At 41.5% G+C, this 21035-nt stretch overlaps 1 protein-coding gene across 6 annotated transcripts in view; it reads right to left on the bottom strand.

The window, feature by feature from the left end:
* Nucleotides 1-1669: 1669 nt before the first annotated feature.
* Nucleotides 1670-21035, bottom strand: part of ppm1bb (protein phosphatase, Mg2+/Mn2+ dependent, 1Bb) — a 68515-nt gene continuing 49149 nt past the window's right edge. For 2 of the 6 annotated variants that reach the window (XM_084323927.1, XM_084323926.1), the window contains 3 exons: nt 20521-20632; nt 13621-13678; nt 4298-6239 (listed from right to left, as the gene is read on the bottom strand). In XM_084323927.1, the coding sequence (XP_084180053.1) occupies nt 5868-6239; nt 13621-13678; nt 20521-20632 (542 nt within the window). In that variant the 3' untranslated portion in view covers nt 4298-5867. Of the gene's footprint in view, nt 3277-4297; nt 6240-7423; nt 7512-8131; nt 12361-13620; nt 13679-20520; nt 20633-21035 lie in introns of those variants that run through there. The other 4 variants (XM_084323930.1, XM_084323929.1, XM_084323928.1 and 1 more) reach the window with 4 other exon arrangements.

Genomic DNA, 21035 nt, shown 5'->3' with positions numbered 1-21035 from the left:
TGTCACAGATCCTGCTATCCATTCAAGACAAGTGGAAAGATAGCGGGGGAGGAAACTATAGTTTTTAAAACTGAACAAACAAAAAGAAGAGGCTGAAGGAAGGAGGGGGAGACTGAGGAGAGGAGAGGTGTGTAAAAAGGGAAAAAGTGTGACAGGGTTTATTCATTGGTTTCCTTTCAGTCCAGTTTCACCTTGTAATCCTCAAAAGATAAACAGATGAAAGTGATAGAAAGATGAATGGAAGATCTTTTTTTACAGGTCAATGTCATCGCTGTTCCGTTATGAGACAGCAGGGAGTTAGTTGCGGGGGTGGGGAGTGTATCCCCATTATCAAATTAAAATCACCCCTTTACCCCTCACACACTGGAGCAATATCACTCACTCACACACAAACACACACGGCCCACAATCCCCTAATCCCTCTCTAGATTGAGAACACCTTTAAGATATGACGTGATTATGATTAGAGATTATGATCAAATTATGATAGAGTGACAGATTAGACAGGGGTGGGGTTTGGGGAGGCCAGGCGGACAGGGGTGACTGACACTGACATCAATGATCATCATCGCCAGCGATTCAGATGCATCTCATTAACCACCATCACGACGCTTCAGATTATTCTCATTAACCAGATGCTTCTGAATTAACTCTCGTATCGATTTCTAAAAGCATATTGCAGCTGTGCCGTTGATGCGTGAGAAATGTCCTCAAGTCCCGCTTCGGTGTCACTTGCCCTGCTTCAATTGAAACGTTGACCTCTGGGTGCAGAGTTCCTTTTGGTTGTGCTGAGACTTCGAAACCCCCCATGGTATATTTAAAAAATAATTGGAGAAAACAAACAGTTAATGGTAAATGAACTGAAATTATATATCGCTTTTATCCAAAGCGCTTTACAAGTTATGAATTGAACATTTATTAATCCCCTTGGGGAAATTCATCCTCTGCATTTGACCCATCCTAACTAGAGTAGTGGGCAACAACACAGTGCGGCGCCCAGGGACCAACTCCAGTTGTAATGCCAGTGCCTTGGTCAAGGGCAAAGGCAGAATATACCTAGCGTGCATGTCTTTTGGTGTGGGAGGAAACCGGAGTACCTGGAGGAAACCCAGGCAAACATGGAGAGAACATGCAAACTCCACACAGAAGGGTCCCCCTGCTGGGGTTTGAACTTAGGACCTTCTGGTTGTGAGGCAACGGTGTTAACCACTGCACCACCGTGGTGCCCAATTATGCCCGACATTGACCCATTCACACACTGACAGAGGAGGCAACCATGCAATGCTCATCGGGAGAAGAATCGAACCGGGAACCTTCAGATCACCAGACGGCCGCTCTACCTCCTGAGCCACGGTCACCTCAGGAGGTGGGGGCGTTCTTGGAGCTATCCAACCAAGGCATTTAAACTGCAGCCTACAGGGGGGGGAATTCGGCTACATTTGGACTAAAGATGTTTTAAATGTTGTACAGGCAAGTGTTTCGGGTTTCTCCTCAGTTCCTAAAAAGTGGGATAAAATTATTTAACTTTTCTCTGATGGCAACATTAGTACACCAGTAGAAAAGGAATACTTGAAAAAGGGTGCACGTTGGAATTTTAGGAACAAGTATCTGTTGCTCATTCACGCACACAAACACGCTCACACCGACTGAAAGAGACTGCGACCTCAGGTCCTTGGCAGGTATTTTATTTCATATATAGACGCTTTCTGTAATCAAATGTGAGTGCAATCAAACAACAGCAAATACAAACATTACCAATGCAGTCTGAGAACCAGGAAACACAGGGTCAAAACGGGATTGGGGGGGGTTCAGCGGCAGAGAAGGGACTATGGAGACCACCTGGCGGGGTGGGGCGGGACGAGCAGGTGAGAGAGGCACGGGTCCATACCACTGCCAGCACAGAAGGGTGTGCATGTGAAGGGGTGGTCCTGCTCTTAAGGGGACAGTCGCTCACTCTATACAGTGAGCAGCTTAACTCCTAGACAAGATTAAAAACCTCCCCTTTAGGGACAGTTCCCCGTCATGTACAGTTCCAATTCTTTCTTTGGGGGGGGGGGGGGGTCTCCGAGAGCAAAACTGGTGAACATTAATGTAACCCCACCCCCCTTCCTTTTAACTGAAGGCTTACCAGTGATATCACACAGGACCCCCCACCCCTTTCTAAGAGTCCAACAGTATGAGCACCTCCCCTACCCAACCCTTGCTCTTTAGAGCTAGCTACCCCCTTTCTCCTATCATAACCATCAGCAAAAAAAAAAAAAAAAAAAAAAAACGAAAGACATTTAATCAAGATTTTTTTTTCCTTTTCTTTTTTTCATTCAACAGCAGGAGCCAATCAGAGTCCAGAGGTCCTTCAGGTTCATTCAGTCTCAACCAATGGCTGTCCATCCAGTCCCTGTGGCGTGAAGCGGATTGGGAGGGGGGGTTGGGGGGTGTTGTGTGGGATGGGGCGGGGCTGGGCTGGGGGCAGAGCTGCTGCGAGAACCGTGGAGAGTAGAACATTTAGAACCCAAGTCCTTGTGCGGTGCCCCGGAGAGCGGCACATTACGTACGTGCGCGGGTGGTGGTGTGGGGGGAGTAGAGGATAGGTTGGGTAAGGTTATGGTGTATGGCGGATGTGTGTGTGTGTGTGTTTGAGTGTGCGTGTGAGTGTTTGTCTTTTTCAGTGGGGGTGTGGGGGGGGAGGAGGGAGGGGGGGTTTAGAGCCGGGGGCACAAAAAGGTTCCGTGAGAAGAAAGAGAGCCAGAAACAACCAGTCTTTGTTGACCGTCCATCTTCTCGCGGCCCTCCTCCAAAACACTCTCTCACACGCACTCTCTGATCACTCACACACACACACACACACACTGTAGGTCCTCATGTCCATGTGAAGTCAGGTGATCACTGTCAACATTAAAAAAAAAAAAACGAAAACCTCAATGGTAAAAATAATCTCTACCATAACGATACTCAGTTCTTTAAAATCTTAAAATTTCTGAAAAGAGATTTCCTCCGGGATCTTTTGTTTTTTTTATTGAATTTTGTTGTTTAAAGCAGTGTGTCTGTATGTGTAGTTGTCGTAGTCATCATCCCCCTGCCACACACACGCACGCATACACACAACTCACACACTCCAACACACACTATATGTCCCCTTATTTTGGTGAAGGAGACATGATCCAAATGGAGAACACTCCTCCTCTGGGTGGCTGTGCCAATCACAGGAGGAGACGGGGTGGGGGGGGGGGGTGTGGGGGCTCGTTACCATGGCTACCATGGGTCCTCCAGGTCACCGGCCTGAACAAGATGGAGAGAGAGAGAGAGGTAGAGAGAAAGATAAAAGAGGGAGATATTGAGAAATCTGTTAGGGTTGTTGTTGAAGTAGTAACAGACATAGGAAGTTTAACTATGTTGTCCCTGACTTCCTGCCAGTAAATAGCAAAAACATGGGAGTTGAATCCGACTTCCCTCCTCTGCTCTGATCCTCAACCTTTCATTCTGAGCGGATAATGAAAGTGGAAAAAGTTATATATATATATAGAGGCAGAGAGACAGAAAGAGATAGAGGCAGAGAGATAGAAAGTGTCAGAGAGAGAGAGAGAGAGAGAGCAACAGTAGGATCTGCGATGACTCACCTCCAGGAGAATCACACGAGACCAACTGGCAAACTGAATGAAAAGACTGACACAGGGAAGGGGAGGAAGAGGGTGTTCCGTACACAACTCTACACAAGTTCCCTCCAACCGTCTCCCAGTCATTCAAAACCACCACGTGTTTGGAGACCAGGAGGAGACAGAGAGGGAAGTCTATTTATACTGGAGTCAGGTGGGATACGGATGTTACTAAAAACATGGGTCCATCTTCACAAAGCTCATCAAAAGCAGAGAGTACTGATCTAGAGTCAGCTTCAGTACATTGAATTGAATAAGGTCACAAGGACAAGTGTTTGTGGTCACCGACCCCAGATCAGTGGTGTGGGAAGCTTTGTGAATACGGGCCCTGGTGTTTGAGAGTTAGAGAGAAATGGAAGGTCTCGTTTTCTGCTTCTCCTATAAGACTAACGACCACAACTGTCCCCTAGCCACACAGATCTACTCACAACAACATACTAGGCAGGTAATGAAGGCAAGTAATTAAGCATAGCAGATTTACACCACAAAGGGGTCATGTTTCAAATATCACCATTTTTGCATCCATCTATAAAGAATGGTGAACCATTTGAGACGGGACCAAAAGGCAGACGGACAGACAGACAAAACGGTGTAAAGAGATAGGAGACTAAACACAATCACAAACGTCATAATATTTTTACCTGAAATTATTTTTATTTTGTTCATTTGTTAGGTCACATTTCTTTTGCTGTGTGGAACTGATTTGGACATGACAAACTCATACAAGCATGTAATTCAAACAGGCACGTGCACGTACACACACACACAAAGCATTTACTGTAACATCCTCTAAATATAGTTGGTGCCGTAGAAGAGACAGTTGCATTGCATGCATTACCAATGATATTAGGTACATAAGTGTACATACAGATTGAAAACCCACTCGATCTTCTTTCACACAAATAAACACTTTTTTATAGTCCAAAACTCAGTTGCAATCAAACTGTCACCATGTGACAACAGCTTTAGAATACCATTTTCTTGTTTCCCGTTTGCCATCGTGAACAGTTGAACAGCTCAACAGTTGAACCATGGAAAAGTGGGCTTATTAAAGAATACTGTATCCATGTTGTGAACTGTACAATAAGTGTTGTAAAATGGTTCCTGTTTTTGTTGTGCTCTGGTTATCTACTTTAAACCAGGTAAATGTCCTTTAAATGTACAATTACACCCGCCCCTCCCCTCCTATACAGTATTTCTATATTTATATATAAATGGTGCATTACATGGTCTGAACGTTTCACACATTTATTTTGGATAGGCGCCTGGACGCGAGCTTGTGTTTGGACTCCTACAAGATATAAGTATCACGGATGCATATTCATCCTGAAACTCCAAATTCAAGGAGCAAACAGTCTCTCTCTCTCTCCCCCTCCCATTTGGACCTTCTGGAAACATGGGGGGATGAATCTCGTTTTGGACAAGGAACTGGTTTGTGGAAGAATGGCTTATCCCTTGTGCGAGTGTTATTTTGGACGTTTTTCTAGACATCCAGTAGCCATCGTTAGCGTCTCCCGTTAGAATGTCCGGAATCGTACAGCTGAAAGGGTTAAGCGACATGCCACTTCAGTTAGGAATAATTTTGGAATCAACACGGCCCATCTCATCCATCCATCTACCACACGGAGACATATCAATGTTCTTATTTCTAAAACACTTTTAAACAATGGTACCCGACACTGGATAGTGAAGCATGGATTACTGAGCACACTGGTCTCAACACAAGTATCAAACACAACCAAGACACACATTATTCAGCCATTAATGTAGAGAATTCCCTTCTTTCGTTCAAACTCTGTGCGCACACACACACACGCACACACACAGAGGGGAGTGCATTCGGAGTCTGTAGGTGCTGTCGGTCTGGAGACGGTGCAGGCTGTTTCAGGGGGTGTTAAACACAGCTACAGTCCAGAGAGTTCTCTCTCCATCTCAGTCTGTTGGGCCTGGGGACCCTGGGGGGGGGATTTGGGGGGGCATAAATGCAGAACTTGAATGGATACAATGGGCACCGTAGTTTCCATAACGTACAAATTTATCTTTATGGTAGCTAGCAATCCTAGCTCCACCATTGAAGAGACGGAAGCGATCCCTTTCTAACTATGTGAGTTCTGAGGGGAGGCGGAGACAATAACTGCTGAGAGGAAGGAGAAGGAGGGGTCACCATATATTTGGTTGGAAGTGCTGAGGGAGGCGGGAGGGGGTGGGGGGGACGGGTCAAGCAGGGGACTCCGGTTGGTCGAGGTCGACGGGAGCGGCTGTGGCCTGGCTGGCCTCCATCTCGGCAGCAAGGGCCGGAGAGGGCGGGGGCGACGGAGGAGAGGCAGGCTGCTCATCATCCTCCTCCTCCTCCTCCTCCCCCTGGTCCTCCTCCCCCTGGTCGTCGGAGGAGGAGGTCTCCCGGGCCTCCCCGGCGGCAGGGTTCTCCCCGGGCAGACGGTAGGCGGCCAGGGCCTCCTCCAGCACCGAGCGGTACTGACCCCGGTGGTGCAGGCGGAACTGCCGCAGCGCCTCCAGCAGGTGAGTCGCCGTGTTGCCACCTCCCTCCTCACTCTCCTCCTCGCCAGCACTGCCTTCCCCCGCACAGGCCTGGGGCGACACGCCAGGGTCAGACTCACACACGCCACAGTCTCAAACACACACGCCGCTAGCCAACACAAACACACACACTGCAGCGGCACAACACTTACGGCACCACAAGGTTGTCCCTTTCTCCCTCACACACACACACACACACACACACACACACCCCCCTATACAGAATCTAGTGCGACAACAATTTGGACATGAAGCATATACACGCAAGATTCACACAAACTCAAATACACTCTACCTCTAACCCAGTGGCCGGCAACCCTTTGTGACTTTCACTACGTGGTGTAAAGAGAGAAGGGGGGGGGGGCAATGGTAGTCAGCACCCACACAACCCAGAGAAAGAGAACCCTGGAAGTCGAGATTCCCCCAGACATTAACATGATGAAAACACAAACAAACACATGCATCCATCCACCGACACACACACACACCAGAGATCTTTCATTAAATCCATACACCAGTCAATGATTTTGAATAAGTATGCTCTGCTATGAAATTGCCTTTAACCCTTGTGCTATATCTTAAAAGGAACAGGCCAACATTAAGGGAAATAGGAATATTGTCTTGCTCCGAGTCAGACAAGAAGATGTATACCAATTTCCTCTCTGTGCTATCTGGCTGCAAGCTTAGCACAAATGAATGTAAGCGGACACAAACCAGCTAGCTGTTGACCAAAAACACCTCTCCTAGAGTTTTAAGCTAGGCTGGTGGTCTGTATCCACTTCCATTCATTTGTGCTAAGATCGGCTAGCATGCAGCCGGAGAGCTTTCTACTGAAATTGGTATCCATTTTCTTCTGACTCTGGAGAAGACAATAAGTGCATTTCCCAAAATGTTGGTGTTCCTTTAAGGTTAGAGGAATATACACCTTAAAGCTGGGACACTTTATATATACACACACACACACACATTTTAACCACAGTCTTACAAAGCTGGAAAGCAGAAAAACGTGGCGACATCCTGTGAGGATGTCATAATTCACATCAGGGAGCAACTAAACTGAAACATACAAATACAAACCAACCTTCTAGTTCTGAGAGACTTGGTTCATGGTGATTTATGCATTATGTCAATTCAGTTTCAGGGTGGATTTTTATAAAAAAAATACATTTTTAAAAACATGCACTACGTAGACATTTCAAACAGAAAGAAACGTAAATAAATAGATTCCAAGGTACATTTTCAGGATTGAAAAGAACTAACTGTCCCCTGAGGAAGATTTGGGCCCTGGAACCTGGAACACCGTCTGAAGACCGCTGAAGTTACCTGAAGCACAATTGTTCCACTGTTGTTGTTTACAAGTCAGGGCCTGCAATTTTACTCAGAACATTATTTACTATGAAATAACTGTTTTGATTCATTATTACACAAGATTCAGATAATATATTCATAATAATTCTTAATAATTACATGTATGGTAAATATGTTTTGTAAAACTAATTGCAGGCTCTGAAAATGTAAACAAATCCCCTCCCACTGCATAGTGCCCCTTTAACTTCACTCGTCTGTACCAACTACCCAAGAGTTCAAACTCTTATCTGAACATCAGAAAGGGTCGCAACAGATGATCGTTTTGAATATGTATTCAGACGATTATTCGATTAACTCGAGCTTTATGTGCCAATTGCAGCTTACAAATCGAGGACTAAATTCTAAATGAATGAAAGCAACCGTTATGTCACAGCCTCCTGGACCAAGGTAGAACGCAAAGTTGCTACACGTGTAATTTGCCAGTTGAGCTAAAAAACATTTTTTTTTTATTAAACATTGTCTATAAATGTTTAATAAAAGAATTTAAGTATAAAAAAAAAAAAAAAAAAAAAAAAAAAAAAAAAAAATGTAAAGTAGTCTATGAGTCATGACTCCATTCACAGTGGATCCAAAGGGAAGATTTATTTCCCAAGCATAGGCCACATCTAGACAGAATACAATGTAAAGGATATGCATGACACCTGTGACAGTTAGCAGTCTTGCTTTTCATGCTGACTGGACAGGGTTGCTATTGCGGTTACAAGACACAGTAAGTAGTGCACAACAAAAGATTTCTGCCTCAGCAATAAGGACTTTTTCCTCAACATACCAGAATAAAAACACTGCACCCAACATGCCGGCACCTAAAATTAGCTCACACAAGCTTATTTGCAGGAATGCTAGTGTTGTACCAGCATTCACTCTGCCAGGATTAGGAAACGCCTACCCAGCTTACCTACAGACAGAGTGGTAAATTAACACCAGCCACCAGCTGGTAAATTTAGACTGTGGCTGGTGACTTGTCTACTCTACTAGACACTTTGGACAGGTAAAGAACTACTCTTTTCACAGGGTTCTTGTAGGGTTCAACAAGTTAAATGTAAGACTTTTTAAGACGATTGTGAATAGAATTTTATTTCACAACCATAGTGGCAAAAAGGTATGAAAGAAAATGACTATGAAAGAAGGAACTGCTTGATTACCGTATGGCTTACTTTGCAGCCCGGACATTTCCCCCAAACACATTTAAACGTGATACGGAGAAATTACTGCAACATGGAAGTAACTTCCTAATACAATACATTTTTTAAACCAATTAATCTTTTTAAGACCACATGATCTTGTGGAATTTAAAACGGCACAATTAATGTATAAAGCAAAAGGTCATGTACTTCCAGGAAACATTCAAGAACTATTCTTTGATAGGGAGGGGGGTTATAATCTGAGGGGAGAACTCAATTTAAAAGTTCTAAATGTACGCACTACCATGAAAAGACACTGCATCTCAATATGTGGAGTGAAACTGTGGAACAGTCTAAATGTGGTGCTAAAGCAATGTCCAAACATGAGACAATTCAAACTGATTTATAAGGAAATTATGTTCACGAGGTACAGGGATGAGGAAGGGACTTGATATTCACAGGTTTACATTTTTATTTGATTTCTTTCATGTTTTACATATAGTTTGTTTTTTTGTTTTGCATATATATATATATATAATTTTTTTTTTATGTTTTAAAATAGTACACTCATTTGAGTAGTGGAAAAGGGGTAGGATTAAATAAGTGTATACTTCTTCCTACTCCTTTTCGAACATGTAAATTGAGTTATGTTTTGCTTTTGTTTAGTTATTATTTTGTTTGAGTTATGTTTTGATTTTGTTTAGTTATTTATTTTGTTTGTATTCATTTACATGTTTGAAATAAAGATTTCAAATAAAAAAAAAAAATCAGATTATTACATTTAAAAAGGGCCACTTCACCAAAAAGAAACTCAAGATTTATTTTGGACATAATTTCACAGATCCAAAAACTCATTAATTTACTTTGACAGTTACTGAGTGAGTTTGAATATGGCCACCAGTGATGTCATCTGGGACATTGAATCCTTGCGTTATATTAATTACAGCTCCATGAAATTATGTAGGCCTAGATGAAGAGATAGTAATACCTCGTCTTATAGGGACTGCTACAGCTTTAAAGCACAGTTCAATACCTATTTTTATACTCTTGCTTTTAGCTGTTGTAGCTATTTTCATGTTTTGCAAATATCTTTTTGTAGTTTTAAACTCCTGCTTTTTTTCTTTTTTGCTTTGTCAAATTTTGTGTTTTTATTTTTTTGCCCGTTAAGCACTTTGAGCTGCATTCTATGTATGAAAGGTGCTATATTAATAAAGAGTATTATTATTATTCATAATTTATTTTATATGAAATTAACATAACACAAGGATTCAAGACCCCCGATGACTGGTGGCCACATTTAAGCCAATTTACTTCCAATAGCTGTCAAACTAAATGAATGTGTGCAAAACTGTTAAGAGTTTCTGGATGCATGTGAGAATGTGCTAAATAAATCAGCATTGTTTATTATTTTATTATTTATTATATTTTATTTATTATTTATTGTGAAGTAAGACCCTGCACGAACCCTGTGTAAATTCTAAAAATCTGGTAAAATTATTTAGCTGGTCAAATAATGAGATAATCCGGTCATTCACCAGCTAGAAATCGGTTTTGAAGTTTCAGTTTTGCATTATTTTACAACAGTGGCAAGAAGCTGCAGTGGCTTATTGCCGTTCTTATCGTAGTTCTGGGTAACAGTTACTAGAATGTTTTTTTTATTATTCATTATTAATTCAGGACAGATTTGATTAAACTTAGATTTGATCCAGCTGTAATTCCATAGGTTTCAGTTTAACTCACTTGGTGACATGACCCCCAGTGCTGAAATAATAGGTAAGACGGCTTTCTAAATCTATTGGGAGATCTGTGATGCACGGACAAGAGTTATGGGAACTATTCACCTCTTCACTATTCACACCCCACGTCAACATATGATTTAGTTTTTACTTAATAGTGAACGAGAGATAATAAAACGAGCAAGCTGGTTTGTATAGTATGGAGACAATACTATGGCTCATTTGACAAGTCTATCTATCGTCCAACATGTAAGAAAAAAAGTAAATTTTTTCATGTATACGTTCGCGTGTTATCCCATGGTGAATATTGTATAGTTTCAGAGTGATCCTGGCAAATTCCTGGAAGCTGCGTTATGGAGCGCTATGTGAATTTTGCTAAAGGCATTTGCGTTGCTCGCCTGGACACGTTACTATTTCCAAATCAAAGGTATATAATAGGTATTATGTTTCATCATGAATGCATCAAGGGGGGGGGGGGGGTTGTTTTTTGATGCTCTGATCGTCAGCAACGGCATTTTTCTTTTTTAATACTACATAGGTTGATAGTTGCGATCGATGTGAAATCATTGTTGGATCAAAGTAGGATTGATGTCATATAGTCCTTACCTTTACTAGGAGGTATCCCAAAAAGAATATTCCAATTGTCTGATCGCGATTTCCAGTATTGATGTCCATCGGGTCCCCGACATGAACTGGCACAAAATATGCATGCAGTGTGCTGAACGCGTTCCAAAGTGCTCGGATGAAGCGATTCACTTGGCTTGGTCTAAATTCTCCGCCCGGAATATATACAATGTAAGACACAGTGTGAAATAAGGTTTCAAAGGGTAGGTGATACTGCCGGATTCGGCAGGTATTGCACTCTCTGCGTCTCAGAGTGAGTCCCAATGATACACAGAGGTCGGTGAGACTGCATAGGGAAAAAAAAAGAATAAAAGAAAAAACCGATGAAAATACTCTGGTTTTCGGGGGTCCTGGTGCTCAACGGTTGGCGAGATAACCCGACTATACTCGTGGTTGGCGCAGAAAGTGTTACAGCCAACGCTAGCAGACCAAGCAAGCATTCTTTCCTGGAACAAAAACATTCATTCCGAATGTTACATCACTGATGCTTGAGATGTGTGAACTTAGTGAAACAACATGGCAAACAAAAGGCTGCTACAATGCAACATCTCCGGTCTCTTTCTTCATAATTAATTTCTGTTCTTCCAGCTGTTAACAGACTGTTGTGCTACCTGACTAGTGAGCTGTACCCAGCATGCTGTTCAGCAGTGTATACGTTATTCGCTACACATTGTAGGTGCTGGTAAAAAAACAAGGGAAAATATATTTTTTTAGATAAAACGACATTTGTGTAAACTATTAAATTCTTTATAATTGAATGTATATGCGAAAACCGATGCCCATCCCTAGTGTTTAAACCATCTGTATCCAGCTATAGCTTGTTAAAGCAGGCTTAGAAAGATGACTGGCTATCTGAATGCTCGTCATCTACCAAGTTAGCCATCACAAATTCCATTCTGGTCATTTCCAGAATCTTAGATGGAGTAAAAAATACTTTGTTGACGCAAACATGTAGCCTACAGTAGCGATTAGCAAGTGGACATAAGCTAAGTTAGCTAGCAATGCTAAGACAGACCTTACTACTCCCAGTCTGAAAAGAAAGTAGCGATGACATACATCTTGGGTGTTCATGCTTACAAAATGATCATCTGAAAAACATTTGAATCCATTTATTTCTGTGACTCTTGCTATGGCTTTTTAGCCTGCTCCCCAATTAGCTTGAGCAAATTGGCTATTCTCAGGGCGCCACGGTGGCGCATCACATAGCTGTGCTTGCAGCGTAATCGCAATCGTCCTGGGTTCGAATCCGGCCCAGGACTTGTGTTGCATGTCTTCCCCCATCTCTTCTCCCGATTTCCTCTGACTGTCCTATCTGCAATAAAGCTGAAAAAATGCCGCAAAAAATATATCTTTAAAAAAATTATAATAATAATTGGCTATTCTCATACTAAGAATTATCATGGCCTAAGAAAGTTCAATCAATAGTTGCTCCACTGACAATGAATGATAGACTGCTTTTGTGGACCCACAGAATGTTTGTTTTCTTTTTGTATGCCTAAATGAGCTTTATTCTACAGCAGTGGTCAGTTCTGAAACAGAACATTTACCCATATACTCAGAGCTCAGTGTCACCTTTACCATCTTTCCCCATTCATTATCTATGGAGCAGCTTCACACACATTGAGTTTTAGAACTCCAGTTATTTTTATTCTGGTGAGAGTTGCTCATGTTCACTAACATTTGTCTTAGACAAGGATAGGAATACATAGGATAGGACAGATAGGAATAACATGAATTCTGAAAATGGGCCTAGCTCTTAGATAGATAGATATTAGCAAATCGGTACAGTGTCAATATCCAGCCTGATTAAGACATGCTCAATAACTCAAATATACACATACTTGGGCTTAGCTAAAGATTGTAACGTACAATGAATTTTGCAATGCATGTGTATTTCAAATTCTACATATCAATTCATGGCAATTCAATGTATGCAAGAAAGGCTCTAACTCTATCCGTTTGAAGGACCAACAACAATAATTTGATTGCAAGGAACCCAACTATGTTAAAAGGGGCACTTCAAAACAATGCACATAATCTCACATACATCCAAAAACAGTTTTGCATACATTCATTTAGGTTCGACAGTTATTGAGTACATTTGTTTGAATATGGCCACCAGTGATCGTTGTTTTGAGTTAATTACAGCTCAATTAAATAATAAGGTAGCAGTCCCTATAAGACAAGCTATTGCTATTTTATTCATCTACATAATTTCATTGAGCTGTAATTAACACATCACAGGGATTCAATGTCCCCGATGACATCACTGGTGGCCATATTCTAACTCATTTACGGTATTCTCAATAACTGTCAAACTAATGTGTGCAAAACTGTTTTTGGATGACATCACTGGTTTCGTTTTTGGATGCGTGTGAGATTATGTTTGGTGAAGTGGCCCTTCAAGTTTTCAAGCATAAGGCTGTCCAGTCTTTTTACGAGTCTTTCCCCACCCTCACCCTCAGTTAAACCAAGCATGGGCGCGCGCACACACACACACACACGTGTTGTTATGTGGGGGGTGGTAGTGTTCTTGGGGTGAAACGTAAGGAGGTGAACAGACAGGAGACATAATGAACTCACCCCTTCCTCTTCTCTATGAGGGTTCAGCTTGTTGTACACCGCCTCAATCACACTGCGTCTGGAAGGACACAAACAACACAACACAGGTAAAGCCCCGGTCGGTGATTTGTTTTCAGTGTGGGGTATATTCACATACATTCTCTAAGGGTTTGATCAGTAGGTGGAAAATAAGCTTTTTAGGAACATGCCGTTTTGTTTTTACTGCAGTGTTTACAAACATTACCAATATAAAACAAACCTTTTAACTCATTCACAGCCAACCACGTATATATAAGTGTTTGCTCGCCAACCGTTCAGCGCCATAAGCGTATATATACATTTTTGGATCATTATTTCTTTTATTTGATTTTTTTATTCATTTCAAGCACACAGACCTCAGGCTTACCATAGGACAGTGCTTCTCAAACTTTCTGTCAGGCCCCCCTTTGGCGGACCAAAATCACTGCCCCGTTTCAAAGGCCTCCTTAAGACCCACCTTTTCTCTCTGGCTTTCGACACCATGTAGCTTGTTGATTTTATGATCTTATTGTCTTACTGTGTTGTTGTTGTATCGTTTTGTTACTGTGTCCTTTGCTTTTAATTTTTTACTCTGATCTATTTAAATTTGTATTGCTGCCTATATTTACCTAATGTTTTTTATCTCTGTTTTGGTACTCTTGTTTTTTTTTAATCTATTTTTAGTGCTGCTAATAGTTTTTAATATGCTCCCCCTGTACAGCACTTTGTGCCCCTGTGGCTGTTAAAGCGCTTTATAAATAAAGTTGGATTGGATTGGATTGGATGAGATACTTGGTACTCAGCACCACACTTTGAAACTACCGGTAGCTCTCTAGGTGGTATCAGATGAGATTTCAAAGAGTTCTTCCAAGAGTTTGGATGGAGATGTGTCAGGAAGCTTTGTCTCAATGTTGTCTGTAAAGGTTTTTTTTATCCAGAGTAACTTGGTGATCCTTTTCTGTGTTTTATTAAATAATGATTTTCAGATTTTGAGAAATGGTATTTTCATGGAGAACAGTGCAGCTGCAACAGATAGCACACTTTAGTGATAATTTTCTGTAATCAATTTTTTTTTTTTTATAAATCTCAAGGCCCCCCCTGTCATGCCTCTGCCCCCCACAAATGCCCCCCACTTTGAGAAACACTGCCATAGGAAATCATTCTGAGATCGCTAGAGTGCAATACCGGCCGCATCCTGCTAGGTGGCAGTATCGCCCACCCTTTGAAACCTTTTTTCACAGCGGGTGCTACATTTAATTCCCTCCGGGCGCAGTATTTTGGGTCAGGAAAGTCTAGCGGTTTACCCGATCATATTGAAACACGCCCAATGCATGTGTTGTGGCGGATTATGTCGGGGACCAATAGTGGAAATCGCGATCAGACAATTGGAATATTCTTTTTGGAATACCCCCGATCAAAGGTAAGGACTATCTGACGTAAATTTCACCTTGATCCTACAATGATTTCATATTGATCCAGCTGATCAGCGTGTGTGGTGTTCAAAACAAGTGGCTATCAAAGCATCAACCCCCCCCCCCTCCCTTTCATGCATTCATGATTAAACATAATACCCATTATATAGATTTGATTTTGGAAATAGTAGCGTGTCCAGGCAAGAAATGGCAACGTTTATATCAGAATTCGCGTAGCGCCCTATAACTCAGCTTTTCAGGAATGAGCCCGGATCACTCCTAAACTATACAATATTCACCACGGGATAATGCGCGAACGTATACATGAAAAAAATCTCTCTTTTTTGCATGTTCGACGGGAGAAAGTCAGTGTCAAATGATGACCATAGTAAGGCTGAGCCCGAACCCTGTTTTTAGGGTTCGAACGTTCGCCAGGGTTACCGAACGAACGTTCGAACGTTCGTTTTTTGTAAATTTTTGAATAAAAAAAAAAAATTTATAAAAAAAAATTTTATATAATTTTTTTTTCATTTTATTATTATAGATCCTACGGAGGGCGGCATTGCATAATCTATTGGTGAAAAAACATGTTGTTTACAGTGGTGGCTGTTCATGTAAACATGTAATTAAACAAAGCACTCAGAAGAAAATAAACAAGCTACTGAGTACTGCATAAAGTTCCTACTTATGATAAACAATAGCCCTTGCACACCGCAGTCACGTAAGAGGCTAGATAAACAAATGCATTCGTTTTGTGGCATTAGCGTTATATAGTTAGTGTTACACATTCAATAACAGGTATTCACTCTTGGTCGACGGGAAGGAGAGAGGCGCGCGCCTCAGCTCCTTCCACCGTCTACCTAGGAACGGGGGACGACAGAGAGACACCGGCGGGGTGCCGCCGGGCTCCCAACACGCCTGCCGCCCGTCCGCCCTCGGCCAGAGTTGTTTACAACGCAACCACCTCCCGCCATGAAGCTCGCGCTTCATTCATTCATTTATTAATGATCCTTCCTCAGCGGGGAGCTACGGAGTCTGTTCACACTCTGTTGTGCTTCTCGGTCTCGCAAGCAGATAAATGTATTGCCGGAAGTAAAAAAATATATAAACGCTTGCCGATTGGTGGTAACAGCAGAGGCGGGTGCAAGCGGTGTGACGTAATTGGCAGAATCGCCTGTCAATCAAAATGGTTCTATTGCATTGGTTGAGACAATAGTATCCAGCTACAGCCCGGCAGAGACCACACTGGTTGAGCCGAGCGCACTCGGGGGACGCGCCGCTTCACATCGGCTCAACGTCGCGCGCCAGCTTTTTTTTTTTTCACCGAACGTTCGAACCTATTAATTAAAGTCCGAATGTCAACGTAACGAACGAACGTTCGAACGTTCGGGCTCAGCCTTAGACCATAGTATTGTCTCCATAGCTATAATATAGAATATAGATATAGCTCTCCAAACATAGTGACGCACAGTGAAAGTAGGCTATGAAAACCTGGCGCGTTAGCTACAAGGATAAGGGTAATGGCTGGCGCTGAAAGGTTAAAAGACACAAAAAAAAACAATTGACAATTTTCATATATTTACCCGTTTATGGGAAATGCACTTACAATCTTCTCCAGAGTCAGACAAGAAGATAAGATACTTATTTTCCTCTGTGTGTTCAGTAGAAAGCTATCCGGCTGCAAGTTAGCGTAGCTTAGCATAAATCAATGGAAGCCGATACGGATCAGCTAGCCTAGCTTAAAACTCACAGGGGGTGTTTTTGGCAAATTTGGTAAGCAAATTTCCCATAAAGTCAGCATGTTCCTTTAATTCTTGTATTAACTCATTCTGCGCCAGCTATTAGACGGAGCCCGCCATAGCAAGGCCACGCTTTAAAAGATAGGAGTGCGTCACCTTGTTTGTAGAGCTATAAATATATTCTATATTATAGCCATGGATACAATACTATGGCCCATTTGACATCACCTATCTGTCGTTCAATATGTGAAAAATAATAAATTTTTCCATCCATACGTTCCCGTGTTATACCGTGGTGAATATAAGTATGGTTTTAGAGCAGTCTGGGGTAATTCCCGAAATGCTGAGTTATAGCCTTATACGTCAATTATACTATAGACCAGGGGTCAGCAACCTTTTTGACATGGAGTGCCTGTTTGAAATATAGTTGTAACTAGTGTGCCTCAACAATATTCCATGCATCCTAAATTTTTTTCTCATAATCAGGTCTTTTTAATGATAATTTTTACATTATTACATCATTATTGTTATTATTAACAATATTATTATGATGGTTGTATCAACCCTAAATCTGAGCTGCATACAGTGCGACCATTTCACTCACATTTGCCCATAAATTTTTGGACACATCACACACCATCGGTGTGTGTACTGTACGTGTGCCGTCATAGCTCCACCTACAGGCCTAATGGAGAACACCAGGATGTGAATGGAGGGTGAATGTGAGGTATATCATGTAAATAAGTTTTGATTGATCGCAAGACTACACTGTTAAAAAAAAAAAAAAAAAGTTACCAGAACTTAAAAATATTGAGTTCAGTTACTGTGCATTAAGGTTCAGTTTTCAATCCATAATAATTTAACAGAAAAATAAGTACACAACCACATTATTTCAACCTAATAAAACTGTTTATTGTCATTGTTTTAAGAACACAAGTTGACTTGGTAATACTCACATTTTGAGTAAAAAAAATAGCTTTTAACATGTGCAATGTTCAATGAAATAGAAAAATAAATAATACAATTAGTTGATTAATCCCACTGGTCACAATGGTGACCGTAATAATGTTTTTGTTATAAGGCTCTGCAAATGTTACTGAATGATGTAGCAATGTATTTCCAGCTAAATTGAAATAATAAACAAATAAAGGGTCTCAATTAAATATGTGGTAGTAAAAAGAACCTGTGGGAGGATTTCAACAAGATAAATGCGACAACAGTGCAAAATATTTCACTATAATATTTCAAAAGGCAAAAAAAAATATATATATAATTAAAAAAAAAAATATGCTGCCCCCTGTGCCTATGAAAATGCCCCTGCGTGCCTATGCAGGCACGCGTGCCTAGGGTTGCCTACCCCTGCTATAGACGTTGCCGTTTCTTGCCTGTACACGCTACTATTCCCAAATCACATCTATGTCATAGGTATTATGTTTCATCATGAATGCATGAAAGGGGGGGGGGGGGGGGTCGTTTCTGATTATTTGATTGTCAGTAACGGCATTTGTATTGAACACTAGAAACGCTTATCAGCCCGATCGGTATAAAAGCATTGCAGGATCAAGCAAAAATTTACGTCAGATAGTCCTTACCTGTGATTAGGGCTGACCTTCGAAGCTTTTTTTGGCAATCGAAGCTTCGGGGCCGAGCTTCGATTTTAATTCGAAGCTTCGAAATTTTTTTTAAATTTTTTTTTTTTTTTTTTATCTTATGTTGTGGGACTTGTACAGCACTTTCGTAAACGTTGTTGTTTTTAAATGTGCTCTATAAATAAAGTGGGTTGGATTAATTAATTAAGTAGCCCCTTTCGTGACTGACGCATCCAACAAGGTTTCACTCGGCTGTGTGATTTAATTCAAGGTGGATCGCTGTTGTCGTTTAAACAACTTCAGATTTCATGGGAACTACCAATCCCCCAAATCAAGAATGTTTAAGATGAATGAAGTAAGATTTTGATTATTTGAAATATGGCCTGCAGTAGACTAAACTATGCACAGAATTATGTCAGTCTACAAGGTCCGGATTCTACATGGTCCGGCAATGTAGACCTTGTAGACTCCACTACAGACCAATTATCAGTGAATGTTCATGCATTTTTAAGAAGGGCAACTTCCACAAAAAAACAAAGAACTCACCAAAACATCTCAGTAGCACCTTATCTAAATGTTATATTTCATATATGGAGATTCATATTTATTTATGTATTGCATGCATTTCTACATTTTATTTCCTATTTTGTTTATTCATCCCAGTATCTTTCTTTCTTATGTGTGGAATTCTACAAGGTGCGCACACACACACACACACACACAAACCTACACACACACACACACACACTTACATTTAGTCATTTAGCTGACGCTTTTATCCAAAGCGACTTACAAGTTCTGTACGACAAGACAGCAAGAAGGGTACAACTCTATCAGCTGAGTAACAATGTTCATCAAAGTGTTGCGTGTTACAGTGTAGGTTAGTTTATTAGGACAAGTGCATGACAGTAAGGTTAGTCACGTTTTTTTTTTTTTTTTTGTTTTTTTTTTTTTTTTATCATTTCAGATAATGGTTGAAGAAGTGAGTCTTTAGTCGACGGCGAAAGATTGGACGGGATTCGGCTGTCCTAACTGGGATGGGTAGTTCACACACACACACACACACACAAATCGAAGTAAAACATTTTTTTTTTTTTTTTTTTTTTTAAACTTCGATTTTTTTTTTTATGTTCGAAGCTTGTGCCATCGAATCGAACGTTCGAAGCTTCGAAGCATTTAAGACAGCCCTACCTGTGATCGGGAGTATTCCAAAAATAATATTTAAATTGTTTGATCGCCATCTGGTACATCTAATGTCCATTTGGTCCACGGCATAACCCACCACAACATATGGATCGGGGATATTTGACGCGCTTCAATGGAACCGGGAGAACCGCTCCACTCGGCCGACAAGGAAAAGTGAAACCGGAGAAATTTGGCCATTACACAAGCCAAGATACAAGGTTACAAAGGGTGCTCGATACCGCCATCTAGCTGGATGCGGCCGGTATTGCACTTTGGCGAACCTCAGACTCATTCCCTATGGTAACACCAAGGTCCCTGGATGAATAATTAATAAAAATATCGAATAAAAGAATAAACGACAAAACCCGAGAAATCTCTGGTCTTATCTCGGGTTTGGCCTCCATTGAGTTAAGAGCTCAGTCAATCAACAAGAGAATAAACGCACATCTCCATTCCTATGTCTTATTAATTATTATCATTGCTGGTGATGGGGCAACCCCTTTGTTTATGCTTAGATCACCAATCGGGCTGTCTGTGCTTCGAGAAGACGCAGCCTTCGCAGTATAATACAAACCGATCCTATTCATTTTCTGCAAGAAGTTAAGACCGACTGTGGCTTCTAATGCTGCGAGCAAAGCAAAGGGGGAGCAGACTTAGAATTGAGTCCTGTGTTTGCATTAATCTGGGTGTTGGTCTTGTCAGTGACCGGAATGCACACATGTGCATTAAGCAAGTGTTTTGATGGGTGCACATGAGCGTGAGAGTGTGTGTATGTTTGGATGTGCGAGTATGTAAGTAGGCATACGTTTGAGTATGCATCTCTGTGTGTGTGTGTGTGTGTGTGAGGGGGTACAGGTGTGTGTGCTGGCTTATGTTTGAGTGTATGAGAGTGGTTGTGAGTGAGTGCATGCTAGTATGAGGATGTATGTTTAAGTTTAAGTGTAAGCCGGTGTGTGCGTGCATGCATGTTGTATTTACTTGCTGGCCAGGCCTCCGCCAGGTGGGAGATTGGGGATATTCTCAGAGGCGATGCTCCTCAGGACAGAAACCAGGTCAGGGACTCCATCGTCCCCACCGGCCCCCAGCAGCTCTGCAGACAGACAGACGAGACAAGATAGGGAGGGAGAGGAGAGAAGTGAGAAAAGAGGTTCCGTCAGTTTCCATCTTCACACATTCCACATCCTCCTAAAAGACATCCCATTCTAGGATGTTATGATGCACTATTGACATAACCGATACCATATGTTAAGTTATAACTCTTAAGCATTAAGCAATTCTCCATCTCTACACAAAACCAACCACGATAGTAACGCCACCACTTAGGGATGGTCATTATTACTCGGGAACTCAAAATGAACATTGAAATTGAGCTTCAATACCAAATAGTTTTTTTTTATTTTGTATAATGTTCGACATTGAATGGTTGATGTGTGAGTATGCAGCCCGAACTTGCTTAAGCCCGATACCGGGTTGAGATTTATTTCACGTCATAA

This window comes from Notolepis coatsorum, assembly GCF_963971535.1.
Source record: "Notolepis coatsorum genome assembly, chromosome: 10".
In the NCBI taxonomy this organism is placed as follows: Eukaryota; Metazoa; Chordata; class Actinopteri; order Aulopiformes; family Paralepididae; genus Notolepis; species Notolepis coatsorum.
Note: the sequence above shows the minus strand (reverse complement) of the source record. Positions and strands in the feature narration are given on the sequence as shown.